The sequence below is a fragment of the Anas platyrhynchos genome, chromosome 2 (genome assembly GCF_047663525.1).
Source record: "Anas platyrhynchos isolate ZD024472 breed Pekin duck chromosome 2, IASCAAS_PekinDuck_T2T, whole genome shotgun sequence".
NCBI classification, from domain to species: Eukaryota; Metazoa; Chordata; class Aves; order Anseriformes; family Anatidae; genus Anas; species Anas platyrhynchos.
In genome coordinates this window covers 44,388,358-44,410,766 of record NC_092588.1, presented here as the reverse complement: position 1 = coordinate 44,410,766, position 22,409 = coordinate 44,388,358, and the positions used below count along the sequence as shown (strand labels likewise).

General features: G+C 36.5%; 2 protein-coding genes across 2 annotated transcripts; both read right to left on the bottom strand.

Moving 5' to 3' along the window:
* Positions 1 to 224: 224 nt before the first annotated feature.
* Positions 225 to 6,844, bottom strand: LOC101799714 (transthyretin). Its single transcript, XM_005009496.6, has 4 exons — positions 6,687 to 6,844; positions 4,751 to 4,881; positions 2,116 to 2,251; positions 225 to 565 (listed from the first exon to the last, which is right to left on the bottom strand). Exons 1-4 carry the CDS (start codon positions 6,753 to 6,755, stop codon positions 458 to 460), a joined length of 444 nt encoding a protein of 147 aa, XP_005009553.1. The 5' UTR covers positions 6,756 to 6,844; the 3' UTR covers positions 225 to 457.
* Positions 6,845 to 8,871: 2,027 nt separating this feature from the next.
* Positions 8,872 to 16,213, bottom strand: TTR (transthyretin). Its single transcript, NM_001310374.1, is given in 4 exon segments — positions 8,872 to 9,156; positions 11,052 to 11,187; positions 15,439 to 15,578; positions 16,114 to 16,213. Coding segments are annotated over 4 exon segments (453 nt in total). The 5' UTR covers positions 16,183 to 16,213; the 3' UTR covers positions 8,872 to 9,048.
* Positions 16,214 to 22,409: the final 6,196 nt, after the last annotated feature.

Genomic DNA, 22,409 nt, shown 5'->3' with positions numbered 1-22,409 from the left:
TGGGAGATGAGATTATTTGATTAATATGTGGGACATTGAGTTCCATGTGTCTTCATCCATTGCGGGCTTCAGAAATACATAGATAATGGCAGGTGGTGGTTTGCATTTCCTGTGCACTTAATTACCATGAGACATCTTTCAAGTGTGTTTTGTTCACTTCGTTGGCAAGGAATGTAGTTTATTAACTTCATGGAAGACTTCAATCAATATGTTTTTTTCTAAACTTTGTGTTTCTCTGAATAGTTTTATTCAGCAGAGTTATTGAAAACAAAGTCAATATATCTTCCTAAAGTTAACAAAGGGAATAAACAACTTGACAGTTATTGTTAGTGGTTTAGTATGAAAGGTGCTATGCAAATTCTAAAATTGTTACTACGGTCAGAAACTATGTTTTTACTCTTACCGTTTATGGAAAATTTAATTTACATATCTAAATTTTCATGCTTAATATCTGTTTCTATTCCACTGGCTCACTAACTACTGCTGTAGTTGAGTAAGAAAAGGGACTGAGGAGAGTAGCAATGGAGTAATGTCGATAACCAGCATCATTAGCTGTGAACACCACCTGGAAAAAGAAGAAACAAACACAAGACAAATAAGAATTGATCTCTAGTTATAAACCTACACCTAGATGAAAACATTGTGATTGTTTAATTTGACCTCCCACAAAACTTTGGAAATATCTTCTCATGTGGTGGTGTGGCCAATGATCTGTCCCACACATATAACTGTTTAAATGTCCTTTGTTAAAAGCATACATGCCACTTAAAGTATATTATTTATGTTTTTATCACACATTTATTATCCAAATAATAATTCTTATTATTAAATAGTAATTTCCTTGTTGGTATTGATAAATAACAATGATATTTTTTTTTTCTTCGTGAACGCTGTGAGTCTTTTTTTTTTTTTATTAAGGTACAATTTCAAGTATTTTACTACTATCTTATTTTTGTTGTTCTTATGAAGTCCTAAATGTTGAGGAACAGAGTTAAACAGTGTTACAGAGCTATCTTTACTCCAAAATGTGTAAGCAATGCATTTCTTTAATCCTACTTGAGTATCTAGTAGATACAGAACTACTGCCTTTGGCCGTGACTCAATAATGACCTTCCATAGGAGTGTTATTTACAAGAGCCCTTTTAGCATCTGTTCCATCAGCTCATGTTCCTTCAATTCCTCCCTATAGATTAGTAGATTATTTTGTGTTGGGAGAAGAAAGGTGGTAGTCGGGAATAGAGAGGTGAACATTTTCTTGATGTTTAATCAATTCTCTTGAACGTTATGAATCTTGCATCTTATCTCGTTTCAGTTACAAAAAGCAAGATTGTCCAGATGACCTTCATTGTCATCTAGAATAAGAATTGTCATCTCTTACCCATTTCAGGGAGGCCAAAGCAAAATTTAGCCCACGTGCTTGCCACTTTTTCTCAAGGAGATGAAGAATAGCAGCAGTTGCAAACTGTACAGATGTATTGGTGCTCACTGATTTGTCACAGTCCAGCAAACAACTAATACAGGACTGCTGTTACTGAAAGTTCACCTGAAGGATCTGATACTGTGAAGGGGAAGAACGTAGTCCCCAGTGAGTTCTAAACCATGGAGCTGGCCTCAGTTGGTACCTGGTTTGGACCATCTAACCAGTCCCATGCAAATTAAAAAAAAATTGTTGTATTTCATTCTATTGTGAATTGAGGATCCAGGCATCCAGAAAACAATTCACACTTTTATTTATTTAGAAATCTAATTTGTAAACTTTGTATGCATCTAGAGAAATATTAGATCTAAAAAGCAGATAAATTCTTTTCCCAGGAAACTTAATAATCTACCTGTTCTCTCAAATCTAGTCTCAGAATGATAGGTAAGTATAGCCAGAAAGATGGAAAACTTTTTCATCAGTAATGCATCAAAGAGCTCATCAAGAGTTATAGGAAAGCTACTAGGTAGATTCCGTCATGAGTGTATTGTCACAATGCTCTGAAGTTGTAGATTTGAAGTGTTAATACTAAAATATTTTAAAGTGAAAAGTAAGTTCAATATGTGCTATTATTAATCAAATCCTACATATCTAATATGTCCTTTGCAACCTATGTACAGAGGAAAATGAATACTCACATCAGCATGTTGATGGAAGGGGTTCAAGCCCAGTTTCTTCCAGTAGGAGGCTGTATCAAGCTCAATCTTGTATATCCCTGTTACAAATTGTTCTTTAGTTGTGAGCTCTCGGAGCTCTCCATTTTCATTGGTTTGTCTGTACAATGGGAGAAGAATGCACTTTTATATTTTGGTTAAAAGCCCTATAAAAATGTAGTTCTCAACAATTGAACTCAAGTGATGTTGCGTAGCTTAAGTAATGTGATGAATACTTCTATTGATCTGGAATGGCTTATGTCCATCTGTATTATGGATGCCTCACAGAGCTTATCTTGGCATTTACTACTCCCATGATCACCACAGCGGATGGCTGCCTGCCATGTCACTACTAGGCATGGTTTGGGGGTGAGCCAAATGTTGACATTATTGTTTGTGGGCTCTTGGCAGAGTCTTAGAGTTAATTAAATGAACTCACATGGAAAACTTCACCATTGCTGTAAGCAATGTGAAAGCTGTATGATGCGCTTAACTATGTAAGTAAATAGGGTCAACTCAACTTTTCCATAGCCTGCTTTCTTTTTTAAATATGTTAAATTCTTTTATCAGTAGGAATATTTTTTACAGTCAGCTATTTGAAATCTACTATTTGAAGTGCCTGTACATCAGCCAACAGTGTAGCCTTATGGAATTCCTTGGTATCTGTATTAACTAGTTGGTTTTACATCCTCAAAAAATAGATGCTTTAGTTTGACTTAAAGATGTTATCAGTGCTAGCCAAGGGTATAGTACTGGCTTGAAACAATAGACCTTTGAACACAAACCAAAATCTGGGGCTCTAGAGACAATATTGAATGCTGTCTCTTGAACACATCTCTTGGTTGAAACTTATTTTTGTGGAATAAGTTATATAAAATTAGGTATTTCATTGGGTAGGTTATTCACAAATAACTGCTGCTTGTATATGCTTTTAGTAGTCACAAACACTATTTTGTGTTCCAGCTGCCAAATCCTTTTCTGAACATACTTTATTCAACTTACATGCAGAGAAAAATAAAGATTAGAATGTTATTTATATCTTTGTCCAGTACACAACTTAAGATTTGTGCTTTAATATCACGTAGAACTATGAAGTCATTTGTATCTTCCAAGATACTGTCAGCAGTTTTTTTTTTTTTTTATTATTATTCCATTCAAATGTCTCTATTTTTCCTTTGTCATGGCTTGATTATTTTTAGATAACTGTTTCTCTAATAAGATTTCTCAGCTAAAACCAAACATATCTTTAATTAAGAAGAGCTATTTTAGAACCCCTTCCTAACCTTCCATTATTTATAAATAAATAAGACTGGAGAGGTTGATTTAGTATTATCACATTTTTCATATACCTCATCTTAAGGTTACTTTGTTCTTTGATTCAAACCCAAAGTATGTTTTAAGGCTATGATCAACATCCAGCTGTTCAGCCCAGTATCCCAGTATCTCTATAGAAAGACTCTAAGCTCAAATTTCAAGGTATCTAACCTGAACATCCCCTTAATGGAAAATTACATACATTTCTAGTGACAGAATATTTATGAAGCTATCTTATTTGTGGAACGGGAGGCAAATTATTTAAGTAGGACAACATGAATACATCATTCTTGTTTGGTTTAGTTTGCTTGTGTAGCCTTCACTGTAGCTGTGTTTTTCAAAGACACGTATGAGATCCCTGTTGCTTCTGCCAGCATACTGCTCTACTACACCAAAGAGCCAGTTATGTATGGTTTTTCATGGACTTTCTACAAATGCATCTGAGTCTGGAATCATGCTAGAGAAATTCCTGCACTATGTCAGCTTTAACTCTCATGAGCCCTATCTCCCCATCTTACTTTATTATTATTATTATTATTATTATTTATTATTATTTTTTTCAAGATAGAATATACTGTATATCCTGGAAATAACGTCTTGGGTGAGACTTTGCAAATATCTTGGTCAGAGAATTGTGGAAGAGGGATATTGCTTGTTGAATACAGAAGGAATGTTAATTTTGGGTACCCCCTAATAATTGTTTTCAATTTCATATTATATACTTCTATGAAAAAATGCTTTTGAGTTTATAAAGTGTTAGTATATATTAAAAATTGATCAATTACCCCCCCCAAAATGGTAAGAAAGCTTTATATCAACACTTTTTCATTTTGGCTAATTCCTTTTACCCCCCCCCCCCCAAAAAAAAAGAGGCTATCAATTATAAAGTAGTATATGTTCTGAACAATTCCACATTTTCTCTTTAGAGCTAAAGCGTTGTAGGAAATGGAAAACCTTTTTGAAAGAAGAAAAACAGTCAATAAAGGTGGAATTCTCAACCAGGGTCAGTTTCAAACAAACTAGAGTCTGCCTGACTCCTCTGGTAATAATGCAACAGGTCATTGGTGGGTATTAAAAAGAAAAAAAATGGCCTTTTGTAATGAAATAACATTATAAAACTCTTTTGCTAGTTGAAACTGTAGTACAGTTAAATGGCAACCTGCAGCAAGTAAAATGCTGTTCATTCAGTAGCGTATCTTTTCTCTGACTAAAAAAGACGTTGTTCATTAGAGAACATGAAGTTTTTTCAACTCTGGCTTTCCCATTATCTTTCTCTTCTCTCACACATTACTTTGGTATGACTTACTTTGAATTTAACAGTTCCCAAGATCCATCTGCAGCTGCTTTATATAATTTAACTGGAACATTTGGAGCTGGACTTCCTCGGACTGAATCCAGAATTTTTACAACAAGAGGATGCTTGGAATCAGAAGAGTCCTTCAGGTAGGAAGAGAGAATTTTTACGTTGTAAGAAAGGTAAGTCATTGGTCATAATAATAAAGCATTAAGGGACCTTGTTCTTTACCTTTACTGAATATACCATCTGGTCAACAAGATTACTGTGTACTGCAGAAATATATATATAGAAGGTTTCAGGGGGCTAGAGACAATGGAACCAGGGAGGAAGATGTCAGGGGTTGTAGGGAAGACGGTAGTCATGTACACTTTAGAGACACTGCAGCTAAGTGTGAGAATGCCTTTTTGTTTTCCCTTTGGAGTCTACACATCATCTACACATCATTTCCAGCATAAATTTTTAACTAAGTTTTGTCCTGAGCAGCAAATAATTAAATTAACAGAAGTAGCAGAAATGTTTAAAAATCTTATAACTCTTCCTTCATATTTTGGGGTGGCAGTTTGAGCAAAGCCTTCTGAATTTGAGGGCTTTTGATGTACTTCTTGCCCTAAAGTTATATGAATTCTGCTGTAAACTGAGTCTTTCCTAGCACCATTTTAGATAAGATTTATTATCCCCTGACAACTATACATGGGAAGAAGAGAAAAACCTTTCTTCAAACCGTAGTTTCCTTCTGCACACATTCATTACAAATGGTGGTCATGCCTTGATGTTTTACATACTCAAATGTAGAGTTGAATTAGGGCTTTGACTTTCCATTGCCTCATTGCCTAATTCTTCAGATGAAAAGTGAGAAAATAGAGCTAAGCGGAAGGTGCTAAGCAGGGATGAGCTCAAAATAACAGTTGTTGATCTCCATTTAATCATTGCAAAATGGATTGTGACGTAGATGGTAAAATTTGCAAGTTCTCATCTATCCCCACTTACAGTCTATGATGTCCCATGGGCCAAAAACCTGCCCTGTGTCAGAGAATTATATCAACATATATACCATCCATATGCTCTGAATCTTCAGGCTCACTTTCTGGAATGCCATGCTCCTTGCTACCGTTTCTTCTGAGGTAATGGCAATGGGGTATGTAATGCCACCAGCTATTTTCTTGTCTTTTTCACCCTGTGAACTCAATAGAAGACTTTTTTTTTTTTTTTCTTTTTTTTTTTTTTTTCCATAAGGATGATCAGATACTCACTTTCCCAAAGATCAGAGATTGAGAGGAAGAATGAGAAGAATGAGTCCATTCTAGGAGATTTACAGACTGAAGAAGTCTGGATCTCTGGCTTGCTTTGTTGGAGTAAATGAGTCCTCTATAAGTGGAGAGAGGAGAAATGGGATCCTGGCTTTGGCTCTGTTCATTGCTTGCATTAATGAATTCATGCATGGGAGCAGTAAGGGAGAGGACTAGAAAAAACATCACTCCAGCATGGATCTACTCAGCCAATGCAGCTAAAACCAACGTGGGAGGAAGTGCTGGGGACCATAAGGAATACTAGGACTGCAGGACCTTGCCAGAACTGCCTTGAAACTCCTCATGACCTTGTTCATTGTGTTATAAGGACTATAGCTGCTTTTTGTCCAAGGCTTTTGTGTAGTGACTATGGCATTTTTTCTCTAGCACCCTTTTTCACGCAGCTGGTGAGTCTGATAGCAAGTGCTGCTTCTCTAACCAGAAGCTCTCTGTTATCACTACAGAAGGAGAAAGAAGGACCAGAAAAAGAGCAGGAGAGAACTACAGTCAATACATACCACAAAATCAAAATAATTGCAATAAAATGGAATATTCTAATATTCTATTTTTCACTTACATAAATTGTATTAAAGGAAAAAAAAAAAAAAAAAGAGCTGGGACTACATGAATATGAAGGGCTTCAATCCTAAGACACTTACCTGTGGCGCAGCTTCAGAGAAAAATGCCAGGCCAGCTAAGAAAATAAGAAATACAGAGTGAAAAGCCATTTTGCTTATCACTAGGAAGTCTCAGTGTCAGCAAGTATGAACTGACAAGGTCCATGATTTTTATATCAAGGCCTCTAAACTGAAGCTACTTATCAAAAAAACAACATACGACTTTCAACATGCTGCTGATTCTTACTATTTACTTAGTAAATAATGAGAAAATAAGTAACCCATACAAACATGAACCTTGTCTGTGAAAATAAGTATTCTATCATTGCTTGTGGGAATGATACCCACAAGGGGATGGTTACCTACCTTCAGTGATCTTTTTTATTGGAAAAAAAATGTTTATTCTGTTTTTCTTTTTTTTTCTTTTTTTTTCCTTTTTTTTTTTTTTTTTTTTTTTTTGTTGAGTAATAGTGCCGTATACTTCTCATATACTTAAGAGAAATAGAAATTCCTTGTCAACTCAGCAATTTCAGTTTCTATGAGAATCTCTCTGTGGTTATAGTGGTGCATAATTGACTCATCCATGTTTATCTGTTAAGGGATTTCTCTCTGTGGTAAGTGTATAATGTGTGAACTATCTAGTTTTCTAATGTATTCCCCGGAGGGAAAATACTATCTTTGGCTTCCAGCATGTTAATTAGGTACCTACATACCCATTTCTGAAAGTACAGCTAAATAGCATTTTAAATCCTGTCACTTTAGTTGTTCCTTAGATTCAGTACAATTTCAGGACTTCATCTGTACAGCTGCAAGTCAGCCCCCACCAGAAGTCTCTGTTTCATTTTAGGAAAATGTTATTTCCTGAAATGAAACTCTTTCTGATCTTTGGCTAGACACATGCAAATACACTCTTACTATATTTACCCTGTCCTCAGATGGATGACTACATGTAGAGTAGGGATGTTAACCTCTTCTTTCTTTTCCTTTTGTTTTTCTTTGTTTTTTTTTTTTTCATTTATATTTTTTAAATTATTATTATTTTTATTTTTGATGACAGCACCACAACTTTAGGAACATATTTACATTCTAATTAAATGGCTAGGCATAGCCTGCTGCAAATCAAACCTACTGATTTTCAAGCTTTAGGAATAGCAGATTCCCATGAAATAGCATGCATGCTTCAACATGGGTGCTATTTTGAAACTATCTGCACTGTTTACTAGAATTGTGTAACTTTGTTGGAGTCCAGAAATCAGGGGGAAAATTAACTAAATAGCTTGTAAATTCTCTTGGTATGCAGTCATCCCAGTAGGCTCAGTAGTGGAGAGATCAACTCCAAGGTCAGTGCAGATGAGTACTGATAGTTTCTGAATGGCATGAGTTCAGTAATGGCCTCTGTCATTTCCATAATCCCATTAAACAATAATTCCTCTGCTTCAGGATATTTTTAAATACAATAGGCCATAAGTCGACAGAAATCACTGTTAAAGCCCTCACACTCATGTGTCCATTTATCAACAATGTTATTTGAATCACAATTACTCTACAATTTGCCTTGTTCTGCTTCTAAAATTTTGAAGAGCATAATAAGGTGATGCTTCTATTTTAGGACTTTTTTTTTTTTTTTTTAAATGGGTATTGGCTACAGATTAGACTTATTAGAGATTTAATTGGAACACACCTGGCAGCCAACTGGGTTAAAGATCAGAGTTGTTAAAAATGGTGGTAATTGAAATTACTTCAGAACTTCCTAGATTCAGTGAGTAGCAACTCTTCCTCTTGAAATCAACAAAGTATGCCGTAAAGTTTCAAGTAAAGCTACATAGATTTTATCCAGCTCTCTACATCTACATCTTTTAATAATCTTTCTACATTGTTTGTTGCTAGATATTCAGAATTTCTCCTATTTACCCTGTGACCTAGTTGATTGTGGGACTGTCTCTTCTGTGTGTAAGCTATGAATAGCATAGATGACTTTATTATTTTGAGTATGTTTGGTTGGATTTTTTTTTTTTTCCTGAGGTAGCAGAACTCTAACTTTCTTATTTCAAGCCAGTTCATTTGGTGAGATTTTGTTTAAAGTACCGGAGGAAGATAACAGAACCAAAACAAGTGTTAACTTACTTCCATATGCCACACACAGCTTCCAGATACCCTTTGCACTTGAACACAAATTATGGCACTTTATAACACAATAAAACTTCACCAATAGAGCAGAAATTGTTTTAAAGAAGTAACATTTTATTGATTTGTTTGAATTTTTGCCAGGTTACAAAATGAAAAATAAACAAACACAAAAACTAATATAGCAAAAAGATATGTATTAGCAATAGAAAAACCCTTCCTCCTAAAAGCCTACAATAGTCCTAGCAGAGGAAGGTGTTTGTGTAATGACAGTACTTGTTTATTCCTGGGGATCACTGACAACAGCAGTGGTTGAATAAGAGAAAGGACTGAGGAGAGCGGCAATGGTATAGTGGCGGTGACCAGAATCATTAGCAGTGAACACCACCTGGAAAAGAGAGAACTTGTAACCATGATGAACAGCACACATTTGAAACTGCCTTAGCTTTTAAAATTAGGAAGCATGCTCTAGTTCCTGTGTAGACTATTTTGCCAGTTCTGTTCAGTCAATGGTCAAACACCTTTGCAAAGGGTAATGCTTCCCATTAATCTGTTACACATGCTGAAGATGGAGAAATTAGTGTGATTTGGACCAGTGTCCACAAAAGCCTCACCTGTAGTGAAGTGCGGTGAAGACACTGAACACCTGAGTCAGGCATGCCTATTTCTAGTCTGTGATGTGGGGTGGGAGGATGAGAGGGAGGTATCTCAAACAACCAGTAAGAAAGATCTGTGTGAGGTGTCCAAGCTCCAAGCAAGGCAGGCAGTTGGAGCCCAAAGCCACTTTCTGTACTTCAGTGCCTCAGTACTGTTTTTAACACAGCTGATGATGAGTCAGATCTTAATGGAAGAGCTGAGTTACTAGACTTGCAAGAAAAGGAAAAGACCTTTGTTCTAAAAGAATTCACATTTGCTGCTCTCCAAATCAGTTCTTGGAAGGTGAGACATGCAGCTCCCAGGAAAAGTGTCTTCAATTGTGCCCCTTTCTTTGGCTCTCTTTAGTCTAATGCTTGAACTATTTTCTGAACTGTCAGGACTAGAGAGATCCCCCCTCCACCCTAGTCCTGCCAAAGTCTAAGCTGCCAAGACATGAGAACTGTAGGCTAGAATTACCTTGTACACAGACAGTGACTAACTTTGCCCACTTCCTAGGGTAATGGGGTGACTTGTAGACCATTATATCAAAGGAAGGCACCCTAACAGCCTAGCTGGAACAGGATCAACTATGTGCTTTTAAGCACCTTTTGAGGTGAAATTCTTAGGTCCCAGCAATTTTCAGACATCCAAATGGTTAGGGAACATTTATGAGGATTGTCTATTTGACCTAAATCATTCAAGTTGCACCTCAGGCTTTTATGGATCAGGGCCTTAGTCATTTGTTTTAGTCTTCCACAGGTCTCCGTAAATTAACAATTTAAAATGTTCTACAAAATAATTCCATAGCCATTCCAGACCACTGAACAGAATGTTTAGAGAAACTTAAATTAAATGGCAGAGTAAGCCTCAAGAATGTAAACAAAATTTTTGGAATTACTAAGTAAATGTCATAGAAAAGAACACACTATAAATCATTGTTGGGCTGAAAGCAAAGGGAAGCATATGACGCGATTAAACCCCAAGTATGGAATTTGGGTATCAATGAAATAGCCAACTTTTATTTTCTCACTATGATTGTTTCTTTATCTTTTTATGCCTCTTTTTTTTTTCCTCTTTTTTTTTTTTTTTCCTATTGCATGTATCATTATGCATGTATTTACTGAGCATCATGAAAAAATGCACACCAAAAAGAACAATTTTTTTGCTGCAATTAGCAATCATACAAGAATTCAGGTGACTGGTATGAGGGAAATCTCCCTGATTAATGAAAAGCTAATTTTCTATAAAATGAAGGCTTCCAAATCTGTATATTTATGATGAAACGAGATATATGCAACAATTAAAGAAGACTGTTCTTTTTGTATGTTGTTGTTTTGGTTTATTTTGGTTTGTTTGTTTGGTTTTAAAACACTGAGTCCATTCAAATAACATAGCTCTTTTTGGACAAAGGTCTCTACTAAACTGAATGGGCACAGCTCCTCTTTGAAGAGCTGTGTCAATTTGTACTTGCAGGGAATTTGGCTACTTCCTCTGGCTTAGATGACTGTTTACTGTCTTTATTTGCACAATGTTAGGTGGCAGTGAACCATTTTATTGCCTTTTCAGTATCAAAACACTGTATTTATTCTGTCCAGCTGATGCTGCAGCATGATATATAGGTTATTAGGTATATTTGCAAATACTTACATCAGCATATTCATGGAATGGGGAAAGGCCAAGTCCTTTCCAGTAAGAGCTGGTGTCAAACTCAACCCTGTACGTTCCTTCTACAAACTGTTCTTCTGTTGTGAGCTCATGGATCTCACCATACTCTGTGGTTTTCCTGTAATGACAAAATATCTACATAAATATTTTATACTGTCATTTAAATGAGATGGTGGAATGAATCCAAAAAACGGAAATAGTCAATGTGGAGTGTTAAATAGCACAGGTGCTGGATAGCCAAATTCAACACTGAATGATTTCTAGTAATCTGAAATAATTCCCTCCTGTGTAGTGTATGCTTCCATATTGCAGAACCTGTCCCTGCTACCAGCTTATCCACGTACATCACAAATTAAAACTTTCTTTGGTCATTTTTGTTGCTATGGCAGGGATTATAGTTAAGACCCCTGTTTTAATATCATGTTAAACTTGTACTAAGTGCCCTCTGGAACCAAATGTTAGTGGCTTTGGAAAAGGATTGTCATGATGAAAGGCAAGATGCCAATTCTCAAATTATAATTAGAGAAAAGAGATTTTAGTGGCAAATTGTTTTATTCAGTAGTTATTAGCACTGAGACTATAGGTTTTACATCTAAACACTGATGTGTTTTTATGTGACCCTGAACGGTAGTGTCTTGGAACAACAATTTAGTGCCATGAGATTTTATTAATTCAAATTACCACGTCTTGGTCAAAGAGCAGGGTCCTCTTCCATTGGGTGCCATGTAAATGAGCAATAGGAATTTGCAGCTCAGAGAGATTATATATTCAGCTTGTAACAAAATGTTGGGTGAATGGAATCCAAAAGCAAGGAGGAAATCTAGCTGGCATTGCACCATATTAGTCTGAAAAAGACCAAGCTTTGTTTGACAGCTGTTTAAATATTTACATATTTGTCTTCTAACTCCTTTGTATGCCCTTTCCCTCACTGTTTTATTTTATTTTTATTTCAATCTCTTTATCTGATTTTATTTTTTTCTACTGAAAATATTTATATAACATTTCATGACCACTTGATGTATTTGAAGGAAAAATAAAGAAAACTTTGATTTGAAGAGCTAGTAGGACTTGCCCAGCATATGACAAGGAATAGCTTGAAAATAGAAACACACAAGGAGGAATAGAGGGAGGAGAGAATGAAATGAGCTACTGCTTGTTATCAGAGAAAGAATCGGTTGTGCTATTACAGCTTTTCTTTCCCAGCCTCCTCCTCCATCTTGCTTATCTTCCTTGGTTACTTGACAAGTAAATGACAGAAGTCTGAATGATGATCTTTCCCTTGAATTAAGAATTTACAAAATCAAAAATGCTGTGGTACCGTTCAGGTTTTCTTAAATTTCAGCTATAGCAATTTGAAGACTGAAAAAGTCTCACAGGTATAGTACAGATGAAATCAGCTATACCCAGGTATTCTTTCCATACCTGTAGAGAGTCCAAGACATGACTGAAACATGTCTCATAGGCAGTCTTTGTAGAAGCGTTAGTATTTCCTTGCTTAAGCTATCTTGCCTTTAGAAAAGGCAAGAGGCAAAAGGCTGAAGATCTCATTGGCAAGTGCTCATGTGTCCTTGAAACTGTGAAGCAATTGTTGAGATCCTGCAGAATTGTTCAGGCTGCAAGTTGGCAATTCACATATATCTGCTTAGAACCTAGATGGTTTTGACACAAACTATGTAAAGGGAAAAAAATGATTTGTGACCCAAAATCTTTGTTCAGATGAAGAAATTTTAGTTTAAGAAAGACGTGGATGCAGCTTGAATGGTCCTTTCTGTAATTAGCTGATCCAGAGTTGCAGATGTTAACCATCCAGAACAACTGGGAAACTGGAAACAAGGGTTCACTTGAAACCTTCTGTTCACCACCAAGAGTTAATGGCACTTTCTCTTATTTTAGCTATCAAGTGATAGCCGTTCAGTGTCAGTGGTTTGCTCATAAGCAAACTGTTAAGTACCACTGTTGTGGTGACATCCTACAGGACAGTGTGTGATTCATATTCTGGGTGGGAGTAGCACAAGGCAGAGGATTTCCTGTATTTAGCCCTGGTAGCAAAATGGTACAAGTGATTCTTTTTGAGAAACACTTGTATTTCTGTATGAGCACTTGTATTTCTATCAGATGTACTGTGACATCTTTTTTTTTTCTTTTCTTTGATGATGATTCACATACAAGGACACAATGTTTAGTGAATGCAACTCTCGAACTACAAGGCCTAGATTTTCAAAAACATGTGAGCAGTGAGAAGGTCAAAGCTAGTCATGGGAAGAGCTCATAGAGAACCCATATCACATGCTTCCTAGCCCTAGGGCCTTCCTCAGAGTGCATCTCAGCTGTAGTAAAGCTTTTCTTGCATATTTTTGGCCAAATTTATTTTTGAAATAAGCCTCTTAATAAAATCAGCTGTTGTTATGCTAACTTCTTCTCTGCCTTTTAAAAGAGAATCATTATTATTTGAAATATTAATAAATATTTTAAATTCTATAGTTACAAAGTTTGCTAAGTTCCATAAAATGTGTTAGCAAGGCTAAACAACAACTACCAACTAACTAAACTAAAACAGCCAAATAAAACAAAACAAAACAAAAAGCCTTTATAGACATCTATGCAAAATGACACTTTTACAGTACCTAGCAAATGCATACAGACCTTCAAAATATTAACCTTCTGGGTGTAGTTACAGATTGTGTTCCTTGATTGAATTCAAATTTTCAACAGATTTATCACAGATAAACTCTGGTTTTCCCAAAGGAAGAAAATTGCAATCATGTGTGAAAAACTGTTTCAAACTAGTGCCCTCAGCCTAAGTCGCTGTTGTCACTGAAAGCAGCTTTGGTTAAGATGCAAGCCAAGGGAAAGGTCATAATCTTTACCTGTAGTAAAAATGGTGGTTTAATGTTATTTTATTGCCTTCCCACAGCAAAATACTTCTCCTGTGCCTAAGGCTATTCTCCTCATTTATTTATTTAAATAATTTAATTAGATTATTTTCTCAGACTTTCTCTGTAATATAAAGTGCCAAAAGAACTTGGCCGAGAAGAGCCACAGGATTTGTTTCCTTGGGCTTGTTAAGGGCAGTGTTGTAAACTGAACAAGAGAACACTAGTATTCTCAAAAGGTGACAACATTAAACACTGATGTTATATTTATCTTATTCCAGTGTAAATTATACTTTATATTACACATACAAGACCAATTGATGAAACATTCAAAATAAGCTGGATCTCCTGATCAGGGCACAAATACTTGTTAAGAGCAAGACATTACCATTGTCCCCACCTCTCTTGAAAGCAACTTGTCAATTTTTAAAGAAGTACTCTGTTGTTTGAAGTATATAAATCCACTCCAAGAGTCATTTGTTCCTAGATTAACACTCATCCTTTGGGGGTGGAGGTGTCTGTTTTTATCTCCTCCTTATTAGGGGGTTGGTTATCTTTCAGTGGGGAAAGGTTTTGTCTTCTTGATTGTTTTGAGTTTTATAGAAAAAAACTGTTCAGATAGAGAAAGGTATGTCTCTGCTTGTAGTGTTCTCTGTTTCTCTTTACAGCTTTTATATAAATCATGTTATAAAAGTCCTAGTAAAAGACCACTGGATGCTCTAGTTGTTCCTGTCCACACCTATGCTTGTTGTCCTGTACTTGAATATCATCCTGCTGCTAGAGATTTCTCTTAGTTAAAAATCTGAATCAGTCAATTGTTACAATGAAACTTAAATGCATGAATACCTCACCTATTTAAATTTTAGAAAACTGTATCCCTCTGATCCACATATTTTTTCCTGCAGGCTGAAGATAGTAATATTTGCATGCCTCTCAGTGATGTTCTGAGGATGCTTTGTAAATATAAACCTGTCATAATAGCAAAAGCCATGCAAATCTATAGATATGACAACAAACATGTTGTGGCTATGCTGTGTTTTGTTAAAATGGGACTCTTGAAAACCTTCAGGTTAAGGAGTTTCATCCAATGAGCAAGTTTATTGCACAGAAGAGAACTAATACACTTGTTATTTGTATGTGTAGAGATGGAGCTTACAGAAAGGATTTTGTATGTGACTGTTGAAAATAAAGATCTAAATATATATATATATTCGGAGAACGGAAAGGTTATATTGGAGATAGGAGAAAATAATATGTATTGAATAAACTTTTTTTTTTGTTTTTCCAATTAGTAGGTATTTCAATTTCAGTAACAAGTATGCTCCACTTGAATCTGATGTGCTGTTATAGTGTGGTTTTAGTGTGTATAATTCTGGTTATAGTGTGACATGTGAAAGACAACTTAAAGTTGTTTTGATCAGAGCTCTATTCCATTTATTTCTCATTTGTTTTCCCAAGGCACCTTAAAAATCTCTCAGTAAGACCACATAACTTACCCAGTGGCAAAGTCCTGCCAGCTTCCATCTGCACCCTTTTTAAAGACTTTAACAGCTACGTTAGCTGCAGGACTTCCTCTGACTGCATCCAGCACTTTAACCATGAGAGGGCATTTGGAATCAACAGAGCCATGGGAGACCTTGGGGAAAGCAGGAGAAGTTATATAGGAGCTGTTCACTAGACCTGCAAAAGCTTTCTTTCAAAGAGAAGATAGATTGTTCTTGCAGAATTAATGTTGGCTTAAAAGCAAGTTCTTTGCAAAATGGCATTCAAAGCTAGTTCACTAACATTTATGGCTTACAGCAGAATCTTTGATCTTTATATATATCACTTTATTTTACATACATACACATACACAGTTTGACAAATATTTACAGTTGCATGTGTCCCTGGGAAGATATGATATGGGATGTGAGTCAGAAACTGACATAAACAGAGAAAAATAAAGGGTCACATCTCCTATATCCCATACCTTTCATAGTGTCCTAAAATAGATGGATAAATGATGAAAGAAAAGTTTGAAGAATTCTGAAGAAGATACCTAAAAAATGGTATTAAAATAACACTTCATTGAAGTCTAATGGTTGCAGAATTTCATGGCTGAGGAAGATGCTAGTCATCTAGAAAATATAGATGATTCTTGTAATGATTGAGTTTGAATAAAAAAGACTCACCAGTGGTGCAGCTTCAGCGAGAAATACCAGTCCAGCTAAGAAAACAAAAAGAGCAGAGTGAAAGGCCATTCTGCTTGCTGTTAGTGAGTCCTGGTGCCAACAGCTAGGAGCTGATGAGATTTGGGATTTTATACCCAATCCTACAACAAAACAGGCTGCTTATTGGGTGCCCATATGACTCCAAATCTGCTGATTCTGATTATTTGCTTAGTACACAGTCCAATCCTAGAGTCAGTCCATGAATAGCGCAGCCATTGCAGTCAATGGAAAGACTGCGGGATCACTAGAGTAAAGAGAATAAGTAACGGACACAAACATGACCCTTGCCTGGGGAGATTAGACTCGTAGAAAGCCCTCCACAGAATAATGTAAACGACCTTTCTTTGCACAGAATTCCAACTAGTTCTAGAAGATCTACATTCCCTTGGCCTCAGGTTGTGCATGATAATGCCCCAGTGTTTTCTCTACATGTGCTCCATGTTTCTTCTCGATGGATTTAATGCTCTCTGAAGACTAGTTCCCAAATATAGAGGTGGATTCCATATAAGTGATGGAGTTTGTTCTTTTTCTGTCTGAGACAGCACTAATGGTCCATGCTTGGAGACAGATTCCCATGTCTGCATCTACTTTTTTAATAAGAGCAACGTTTATTTTTGAAATCTAATTTAGATAGGATCTGACAACATGCTGACTCTCACCAGAAGTTACCAAGACTAGGATTCATCATGACTAACTTTCAGCTAGACACTGAGTCTTCCTCTTAGTAACTGGAAAGAGACCTAGTACGATCTGTACCCTTGAGAAGGCAGAGGTCTAAGAGAAGAGAAATGAGTCTGCTCTTGTTCCACGGACACCAGCAGAAGCCAAATCAACAGACTGGTAGCTTAAGTTAAGATCTGGCTAACAAACAGTCTAGTTGTCAAACTCTTATCATCCTGGTAGAGTTATTGTTATGCTCTGAAAAGTGCATTTACATATAAGTAGTTTCAGGGGTGAATCCAGCCCTAACCTAAGTTAGAAGGGAGAAGATGTAACTTGGAGGAGTGGCATGGTATAGCTGGGTTTCTCCAGCTGCATCACATGAAAATTGTACTGCACCCTGTGCTAGTCGAGTGAGAAAGAAACAATCCTTTGGCATTTCTTACCTTCCATGTCCTGAACAACCCTGGCTTTATATTTCAGTTCTTTGGAGGTGTTGTACTTAGTTGTTACTGATTTCACAGTATTCTAAAAAATGCAATTTTGCCTCTTAAATTGGGTGGGATTATGGTGAACGTCTTAGAGGTTATAGACAGTATTCTCCAAAAGCTTTTATACCTTCAGATTGCTTGATGTAGTCTGTTCTCTTTTGGCAAAGCTGTGGGTTGGAAAAAATCTATATTACAGTAATCTCCTGAACTGGGATCACAGTGCCCTTTGAACTTACAGCAAAGCAGGCTAATACGTAAGTAGCATTCTATGCTCATTTTGTATGCACGTAAAAGTGAATGTGAGGTGCCCAGCAGTAACAATTCGTGCTGCAGTCTGGTGCTTGTGGGTTCTATTCAAATCTTGGAGAGGTAAACGCTGCTCTTAGATCAGTGCATCAATGCTTTACTTCCTTATTCTGCTCACATTGTTTATAAATATTTCTCTGAAGCAGTAAGGCTTCGTATGCCAGGAAGAGAATTTATCTGCATTTTAGTGCAAGTAGACTGTCCTCTCATTTTCTGTCAGCTGGTCTGCAAGGAAATTATGCTAAGGAGCTAATGAGTCTGTCTGTACCTGGAATTGCCCTCATATAGGAGAAAGACTTCCAAAAAAAAAAAAAAAGGAAACCTGGGGAAAAAACCTTTTCCTCAGGTTTTCTGTGAGATGAGGGTTTCTGAAAAAATCACGTCTAGAGTGACAGTATATTTTATCTGTCTGTATTACCTGTTTTACTTTCCTCTTTTATAACATTGATCTTTTGTTAGCTGGCTTCTGAAGTGAATAACAAGCATGGAAAATTCTACCCCCAAACCTGTTTTTTTTTTTTTTTTTTTTTTTTTCTCCTCCTTCCCTTACAGTTTTTTTGTACTCTCCCTCTCCCAAACAAAATCTAAATAGGGATTCTTTGACTATTAGCAGGGTAACTATTTTGGAAAGAAAATAGACTCCGTGTTTTTGTGAATCTTCATTGCCACATTTTGTAGTAACTACATTATTGTTGTAAACGATAAAATATGATTGGACTCATATTTTAGAGAAGGTAAAAGTCTTCAGTATTTCTCCAACCTGGGAGGCCATAGAACATCTAGAATTTGTACTGAATTCTATTAAAATCCCATGCAAACTTAATGTAGAATTACTATAGCCTAGTGAAACCAATGACAGTTAGACCATTCTCCTTCCATTGTCAGTCTCAACTCACTAATACAAATATTGCCAGTGAAATGCTTTTGCTAAAATACATAGGAGGGTCCAGGAATTTGGAATAGCTGGCTGAGGAGCACAAGGAGTGGAGTATTAGCTGAAAGGAAAAGGCATCTACTTGGAGCCAAAAGAAATGGTGACACTAAAGAGAAGGTAGAGGCTCCTATTTAGATGGTTTTAAATAGAGAAGGATACAGTGGTTCTAGAAGGGCATGGCTATCATCTGGATTGTGTGTTTGTACTGTGAGAGTTTTTGACATTTACATCCAACTAAACTCTAAAATTTTACAGAATGTACCAGCCTCAGTGAATGAAATCTTACTATTTCGAGCAAGAATCAAAACACGTGACTGTAGAAGGAGGAAGGAGACAGGAGATGAGTAACTGCTGAGCATGTAGCAAATGATGATTGATTGACTGTTGTCTGTCATTTTTAAACACTTTCTGGGTAACGGGAGTCTGAAGGTTGAAGTATTTATGAATAAATAAATAGGAAACCTAAATGAAAAGGGGCTGAGCATAGAAGAGCAAATGGAGTTGGGGAATTCAGTCATCTAAAGCAGTAAGGGAGCTTCCATGAAGAGCAGAAAACTGGGCAGCTCCCAGAGACTCTGCTATGAGGGTACATGCCACAAGGAGAGCATTGCTACACGGAGCATCAGACATGGGGTAGTACCATAAAAGCCCTAATGTAAAGAAATAGTTAACAGGATCACTGAAAACATCTCAAAAAAAAAAAAAAGAGGAGAGGAGAGGAGAGGAGAGGAGAGGAGAGGAGAGGAGAGGAGAGGAGAGGAGAGGAGAGGAGAGGAGAGGAGAGGAGAGGAGAGGAGAGGAGAGGAGAGGAGAGGAGAGGAGAGGAGAGGAGAGGAGAGGAGAGGAGAGGAGAGGAGAGGAGAGGAGAGGAGAGGAGAGGAGAGGAGAGGAGAGGAGAGGAGAGGAGAGGAGAGGAGAGGAGAGGAGAGGAGAGGAGAGGAGAGGAGAGGAGAGGAGAGGAGAGGAGAGGAGAGGAGAGGAGAGGATATTTAGGAATCTTGGTGTGGAAGAAAAAGTAAGTTATAAAGTGAACACAGAAATAGAAAGAGGCTATTTTGAGCTGGGGAACATGCAAAACCCAAAAGAAAGGAGTAGCATCCAGGGTGGTTAGATGGCTGGAAAAGAGAAAGGCAAAGAGTCTCTGGTGTGCACAGTAACCACAGCCTTATGGAAACTAAGAAATATGAGACCCCCCAGCTATGGAAAAAAAATAGATAATCCTCAAATATGTAAATACTTTAAGGCTTATCTGAATTCCAAATCAGTTGAAGTTCATCCCTGAAGAATTAGAATTAAAGCCTATTTTTATTGAAAGTATGTTCCCTGCTTGGAAGCATTATAGTGTTCAGGTCAAGAATAAACATGTCCCGCTAATACTCTTGTTTATGTCAAGGCTTTTTCCAACTCCTTTACAGTATAACTTTCTCTTCCATATAGTCACACACTTAATTTTATTTTACATAAATAAACTCTTTACTCTCTCCTCCATTCTTTTCTGTTTGATTTTATTTAGAAAACCAACCATTTCACATGGAAAAATGCTCAGATATGCTGAAATATATGACTTTGACCATAAAACCCTGTAAGCTACTCATTTGACATCAGCAGGAAATATGCTGATTGATGATAAGCCATTCAGTCATTTGAATAAATTTCCTTGCACTTCTTCTAAAGAATTGATGAATTTCTGAGAAAGCAAACAAACAAAACCAAAACTTTCTATAGTATGGAGATCTCAACATGATTTTATTTTATTTTATTTTATTTTATTTTATTTTATTTTATTTTATTTTATTTTATTTTATTTTATTTTATTTTATTTTATTTTATTAACTTTTCTAGAGTTACTTTCTATTAGGACTTACAGGAAAAGACCTGAGATTTACCTCTTGACAAAGTTTGCCTGAACTTTCTGAACTATAGTCAAGAACTCTGAATTTTAGTCCAGGCATCTGCCACTGAATTGCTGTGGCAGAGCTCTGGCACATCAGGGCACTGTTGAAGCCAGTGAGAGGTTTTCTGCTGATTTAGCAATTTGCAGATTATGTACTATTTTCCTCTCGGCAAAGCTAGAGATAATACTTTTCTAATAAAAATGTGCTTAAGTAAGTTCATGTTTGAGCTTGAATTTCAGTTTGCAAAGAATTGCCTTAAAAATAGTGGCATTTCAGAGGTGTGTGCTAAGTGCATGTTTGTCAGTCGGCTGTGCACTTTGATTTTGTACAGGGAGTATGTCTGCATTTAGAGTTTTAATGACCATTCTCAAATTGCCTTGTTCATAGGACTAACACTCGGTATTTTAATGGGAAATAAGGAAACACTACTGCTCAGAAATAGAAAAATAAGAAAATCGTCCTTATCTTGTACACTATATCAAGAATGGTTAATCTGATAAAGAGGAAGTGTAAACTGTTAACAAGCAATTTAGAAAACAGGTGGGTTGGACTGGGCTTCAGGTACAAAATTGCATTTTATTATTATTTCAAGGCTATGTTCAAAGCATCCTAGGACATAACCTAAACTCCAAAAGAATGAAACATCTAAATAGATGATTGTTACTTTGGAGTGTTTGTAATCTATGAATTCACCTGGCACGTTCTCACCTGTGCAGACTTTCACGTTGAAGTGTTTCAACGCTACTTCATTATCTCTCATTAGCTATCTCTGTAGTCCCTGTCATTCCTCTAATACAAACTTCTGATCTTCAATATGTCTTCTTGTCTACATACTAATCCATCAGTCTAGACAATTAAATGCACAAATAAATAAATGCATACGCAAAGCTAACTGAATAACCCTTGTGGCAGCCCTGTTGCCTTAACTTTTCATATTGCTGAAAAATACTTTGAACTTGCCAAGGGATTGATGTTTTTTAAAGGTCAATTTCCTTGATAACAACATTATGAGATAATGAAGGTTATCTATTTAATTTTGTACCCTTCTTATAGTAAGAGGTACACAGTAAATCCACAAAGTGATGCAAATGTTTCTATTAGCATAAAAAATAACAGAGAACACAATTTTCAGGGGGCTTTGTCTAGGCAAAGTATTTAAGGTGATCTCCGCATATACTTGATGTAATGTCAGTGGACTACAGATGTCAAATGAATAATTAGATCAGACACTGTTGACATTGAAAATCTTCCCCTAGCTGTTATGATCATTAAAAAGGTTCTGTAGAGTTAAATTATAATCTTTTCTTAAGTTACATATATATTTGCTGAAGCTCCTGTGTCAGCTACTACAGCTATGTACTTTGCTCAGCATCTTGCTGTTTAAGATTGTAAAATGCTGAGTCTCAAGCTTTATTCCCAGACACTTCATTCTGGTACCTGAATACAAATAGGTGTGTGGAAACGCATGTTTTTCCAGCATGTAGGTCCACTTGGGTAGTCCTTTCAAAAGCTTCTTCAAATTTACACAGTGTCAAATTAGCCATTGGTTAATGACTAATCATCTTATAATGCTATTTAAATGACTCAGTTCTTTCTTCAGTGGAGGTCAATATAGGGAGATCACCACATGGACTCATCTGGATGCAGCTTTGAAGTGAACTGTAGCTGGAAAGCCTGCGTTTGCATTTATGCTCTATCATGTGTCCAGGGCTACCTAGCCCCTTTAGTTCATCCACAGATCTGCCCCATCTTGGCATAAGATCACCATCTGCCCTGGATTAAAATCCACTTCATGTACTGTTGAACAGGAAGAACCAAGTTACAGAGATTGTCATGTGCATGGCCATCACACATCCATATCTTTCATTTTAGTAATTGAACTGGAGCCTGCTTCCTGCCAAAAGCCTTGGGGAAATGCTGTACTAATCATTTTATCTCACAAGCTGTGTGTCTGTATCTTTCATGGGCTTC